General features: G+C 41.3%; 1 protein-coding gene across 1 annotated transcript; it reads left to right on the plus strand.

The window, feature by feature from the left end:
• The first annotated feature begins 3,929 nt into the window (after positions 1 to 3,929).
• Positions 3,930 to 4,862, plus strand: LOC138579724 (olfactory receptor 8U9-like). The gene has a single exon (XM_069649963.1). It carries the CDS (start codon positions 3,930 to 3,932, stop codon positions 4,860 to 4,862), a length of 933 nt encoding a protein of 310 aa, XP_069506064.1.
• The last annotated feature ends 1,166 nt before the right edge of the window (positions 4,863 to 6,028 follow it).

Consider the following 6,028-nt stretch of genomic DNA (forward strand, 5'->3'; position numbering starts at 1 on the left):
AGAGGAAGCAACACGATACTGCTGATGCTCGATCTGTCGGCATCATTCGACACAATCAACCACAAAATTATACTCCAACGGATTCGAAGTATAGGCAGAGCAGCTAAAGTTGTGGTGGATTGGTTTGATTCCTTCCTACTAGACAGAACTCAACAGGTGGCCCTGGGAGTCTTCCTCTCAGAGTTAATACATCTAAGATGTGGAGTCCCCCAGGGTTCAGCACTTTCACCTCTGATCTTCAACCTATACATTCGACCACTGTTTGACATCCTGAGGAAACACGGTCTACGTTTCCATTCTTATGCCGACAATACGCAGATTTATGTGGAAACAGATAATCTGCCGGAGGCATTTGAAAGGGTAGACCGGTGTATGCAGGATGTCAAAAAATGGATGGCGTGCAACCAGTTACAGCTCAACGCAGCCAAAACGGAGGTAATCGTATTCAGATCTGAGAACAAAAACAGAGAGGAAGGAACCAACTTGACTCCACAGATCTTAGGCGAAAACATCCCTTTTTCTAGGAAAGTAAAAAATATTGGTTGCATCTGGCAAGAAAACTTGACTAGTGATGCACAAGTTGGGGCAAAAATAAAAGCAGTATATTACGCCCTGCGCTTGCTTAGGAACTACTACCTTTTTTAACACCCCAAGATCAGCCAGTGGTCGTGGGAGCCTTGGTAAATGCCCATCTTGACTATTGTAATAGTCTCATGACAGAGATTCCTATGAAACAAATGTCAAGACTACAAAAGGCCCAGAATGCGGCAGTGAGGTTAACTGCCCACCTGGGCAAAAGAGATCACGTTTCTTCATCTCGGAAAGCATTTCACTGGCTGATGGTGGAGGACAGTATTAAATTCAAGGTGGCGTGTCTGGTTTATAAATGTTACCACAAACTCGCACCCAGATACCTTAACACAAGAATCCACCAGTATTACCCTACCAGAGACCTCCATTCAGGAGACAAACTCCTGCTATGTGTCCCTCGGACAAAATACACCTCTAAAGGAGACAGGAGGTTCTCCGTGTTCGGCCCCAAGCTGTGGAACCAGTTGCCTTTTGGCATCCGTTCATGCACTACACTGGCAACGTTCAGAAAAGAATTAAAAACATTCCTATTCAAATGAACCTAAGTAACCATGGTGACCCTAAGCCTCCACAGCTAAATATATAACATATAGTTAACATCTGTGCCAGAATGCAATTGCTTGCTTGGTGCGCGTAAGAAATGAATCAAAATCAAAAATCAAAATCAAAATCCCTCGGTTCTATACATCCATGAAACTCTCATGCAGGTGTAAAACCAGGTGATATGATATGATATGATATTTTATTTATATCACGCTCTTACACAAGGTGCTCTTCCAAGAGAGAGACAGAAAGAAAAGCAGAGATGCAAACTCTGCTGTGTTTCCCTCCTACGTAAAACAAGGCAATATCGTCTTTACTCTTTGCTTTGTCTAAATATAACATGCTATGCTCTTACGCTTTGAAATGATGTGAAAATGCCCTTGTGTGTAAATTTAAGGCATAAATGGTCACGCTTTTACCCCTTACCTTTGCCTCCATGGAATTGAAATTGACCCGATATAAATTCCTGCCAAAGCAAACATTGAGCTAACATCATATTATGTAATTCGAGCATCCTTAAAGCTGACAGCTTATTCCTTGAGCAACCTTCCTTTATGTAATCAAGAAGTTTTCATCTTGGCAATATTCTGGTTGATGAAGACAATCGATTTAAGTACAATCAAAGCCATTTGTACACGCAGAAAACAGGCACATTTCCTTGTCTACTTTTCAGAACTGCAGGGCTGTGCTAAAAAGAGATACTTTTAGACATATGAACATGGGCCAACAAATCAATGTGCAGGGTTTTGCCACATGTCAGACCAGAAACGTGCTATATTTCAAGTGCCCTTGTGGTCTTTTGTACATTGGTAAAATGAACAGAGAAGCAAGCATTTGAAAGAATGACAAAAGATCAAAAACCCAAACTACTGACGTGAAGTCCCCAGTGGCTAGACACTATAATCAATTTCACCATAATGTAATTCAGATGAGGTTACAGATACTGGAAATAGTAAAACCACCACAGAGAGGTGATAATATGAAAGAACTTCTTTTTCAAAGAGGCAAAATGGATGGGACATCTTGAAACATTAACCATGCAAGGCTTAAATGAGGATTTCAGTCTTTCCTGTTTTATTTATTACTAGGACTTTATTATGGTGTTTCTGTAGTATTGTTCACATGTGTATAACTGCAGTTTGGAGTTCACCAACAAATTGGTCCCATGAGAGGTCCTGTTTAATTGGACCCCTCCCTGGTACCCAGCACTGGTACCCACCCCCTGCTTTTGAATTTAATGCACTTTTTTATGTGATGTTTCTCTTTGTTTTACTTTTTGTGTTATTTGCCTCCAAGGCTTATTTTTACAAATATATGTTTAGTCTTCTTATTTACTTTGTTTTTTCAATTACGTACATTTGGAATATGAGCAAGTTCAATTTTTACATCACAAAGTGTACATAAAGTAGCTGTAAATTAGTATTGCACTGTTTATATATCCATTATCCACATAGCCTTTTTTCTATTTTAATTAATTGTCTGTATAGCCTTTTCTGTATATCTCCTGTACAGACTATATTTTGCTATATTATATGCAGTATGTTTACAATTTCTATTGTTCTTCATCTTTTTTTGGTATTCATGCCACATAGTCTTTTTTATTTATTTTTATTCTTCATGGTCTTTTTTCTATATCCTTTCCCACTTAGTGTGTTTTTCCTTATCTATTGACCACATGAATTTGACACAATAGAGTGTGTGTTGGAGGCCAGCATTTTACGTTATAATGTGCAACCGGACGTTCCAGTGAAAAAGTGGATTGATTCCTACCTCAGTAAGTGTATTCCAGCAGGCAGATTCTTATTGGCTAGCTTCTTTTCATGACATACTAAAGTTTCATTTCTGGGACATCTTTTTTGGTTTTGTTTAAGGTTCATTGCTCATAAAGATGGTCATTACCATGACCGAAACGTGTTGTTCAGTATTGGAATCTCCCTTTAATTTGAATTGCATTATTTATGGGTTTATTGTCAGTAACAATTAAACAAAACTATATTTTTTCGAATCGCCAATAGCATACATATTGAAGCGCTTTGGGCCAGTTGAGTGCACCACCTTCCAGATCCTATGTTGTAACCTTCTATCATTGACTTTTTCCTTATATTTTCAAGGTATGATTAGGCAAATGCATCTTTATATAATTACTCTTGAAGTCATGTGTAGATTAAACTGTGTCCAGTTGGATCCCAAATCAATAATACATCACTAACATAGACATCTGATCCAAGAATGCTTCTTTAGCTCTCCCTTCAGAGGCAGGGGGAGAAATAGGGCCCAGTCTAACCCGGAACAGGGTCACAGTCAATGATCTTCCCAGAGATCTTACTAGAGAGGTGAAGCTCTGCCTGCTGCGAGAGCTAACAAGGTGACATGATATAGAGTATAGATGATGATTAATTGAAGCTGTGCAAATAAATATTTCCTCATCAGGGCAATGTGTGCCCCATTGCTAATACTGTGGAAAATTGTTCTTGCACTAATGTGAAGCTTTCTTAACAAGGGCCCAGGTGTTTTGCACTAAATCAATTCTAATATGATAGGGACCAGTCATTCCCAGAAACCTATTTCTAAAAAGGTTTATTGTTTATTTGTGATCAATATGTGTCCATGTGTCTATTGGCTTCTTTGTGTCTGCTTGCGTGTTGTGTTGCTATGGCTACGCAGCTGCAATATATTTACCCGGGCTTTCTCTTTTTAAATTTCAGATGGAATTTAATAGTGACCAAAGTTTCAGCTCCCAGGAAAGAAGTTGTTTCTCATCGCCATAGAACACACAAAATGAATAAATATCACAGATGGATGAAATAAATCGGACCTGTTTGACGGAATTCCTTATTGTGGGATTTTCTGATTTTACCCGTCTACAAGTTCCTCTGTTTGCTACATTAGTGCTAATTTACCTGATAACTCTTATAGCAAACTTTCTTATAATGTCGATCATTTACTCCGATTCTCGTCTGCACACTCCAATGTATTTCTTCCTCACCAACCTGGCCTTCCTTGACATCAGTTACACATCAGTCACGATTCCCAGAATGTTGGCCAACTTCTTTCAAGAGGCCTCATGTATCTCCCTCATCGGGTGCTTTCTGCAGTTGTACTGTTTCCTATGGTTCCTGTGCACAGAGTTCAACCTCCTCGCCGTGATGGCTTACGACCGCTACGTGGCCATCTGCAATCCCTTACTTTATACAGTTCTCATGAGCAAGACTACTTGTCAGAAGCTAGCTGCTGGATCCTGGACATTCAGCATTCTGGAGACAATTCCCCATGCAGTACTTCTGTCTCAGCTCTCGTTCTCTGGGTCACGTCGACTCAACCATTTCTTCTGCGATCTCCCAGTCCTACTCATGCTTTCATCCAACAATGCCCACACCATGGAACTAGCGACCTTTGTGCTCGGAGCCCTCTTTGCAGTCAGCACATTGCTACTTGTTCTCCTCTCGTACATCAACATCATCTCTGCTATCCTCAACATCAGGTCTACAGAGGGCAGACAAAAGGCCTTTTCCACGTGTGCCTCACACCTCACTGTTGTCATTGTCTTCTATGGAGCCCTGTTCATGATGTACCTGACACCAATGTCACGAATGCCTGCTGATAAGAGCAAAATATTCTCGCTATTTTACATTGTTTTCACCCCTTTGTGTAACCCCATTATATATAGCCTCAAAAATTCAGAATTCAAAAGTGCCCTGCAAAAAGGTAAACAAAGGAGACGATGCTAGCAGAAATCATATTTAATACCACTTGATGCTATTTGAATTTCTTTTGTTTCTATTTATTTCTGGTGCCTTACAGTGATGTAAGCAACACATAACCACTTAAGAGCACTGGACAATAAGAGGGAGGCAGGTGGAGAAATGTTTGGAGTACAATAAGTAAAGACTAGGGGAGGTTACGCAATATTCACGGCAAGCCAGATGCCACCAATAGCATGGAACTACTTCGGAGTGCTAGAGAAGAAGGGGTGGAGAAAGGGGGAAATGCAGGAAGGTTAGGTATTATTCATTGCATTGCACAACATCCACAGCAGGCCAGATGCGGCCAGTAGTACTGAACTGTCCTGGAGTGTGAGAGAATGGGAGGTGGATAGAGGGAGAACTTCAGGGAAATTACACATCATTCACAGCAGGCCAGATGCCACAAGCAGTACTGAACTGTGATGGAGTGTGAGAGAATGGGAGGTGGATAGAGGGAGAACTTCAGGGAAATTACACATCATTCACAGCAGGCCAGATGCCACAAGCAGTACTGAACTGTGATGGAGTGTGAGAGAATGGGAGGTGGATAGAGGGAGAACTTCAGAGAGTTTACACATCATTCACAGCAAGCCAGATGCCACAAGCAGCATAGAACTGCTTCCGAGTGCTAGAGGAGAGGAGGTAGATAAAGACAGAAATGTGGAGAAGCTGCACATCGTTCAGAGCAAGTCAGATGCTGCAATCAGCATGGAACTGCTTCAGAGTGCTAAAGAAGAGAAGGTAGATAAAGGGAGACCTGAGGGGAGGTCACACATCATTTAGAGCAGCCGGGTGTTGCAAGTACCATAGAAGGGCTTCAGAGTGCTTGGGAATATGAGGTGGATAAAGATAGAAATGTGAAGAGGTTGCACAACATTTATGATATGATATGATATGATATGGCATTTATAACGCGCCTATACACAAGTGTTTCGAGGCGAGGCAAGGGGTGGGAAATAAGGGAGGACAGACAACGATCCTACTAGGCCAGGTCTCATTCAGATCGTGCAAGTGCATGGGAAGGGGGGGAAAGGAAAAGTGCATGGGAAGGGGGGAAAGGAAAAGTGTGCAGGGGGAGGGGAGAAGGGAAAGTGCAGTACATGGGAAGTGGAATAATAAGACACATAAAACAGCAAGCTAGTGGCCAGTTC

This window comes from Ambystoma mexicanum, chromosome 3p (genome assembly GCF_040938575.1).
Source record: "Ambystoma mexicanum isolate Mex_15411 chromosome 3p, UKY_AmexF1_1, whole genome shotgun sequence".
NCBI lineage: Eukaryota > Metazoa > Chordata > Amphibia > Caudata > Ambystomatidae > Ambystoma > Ambystoma mexicanum.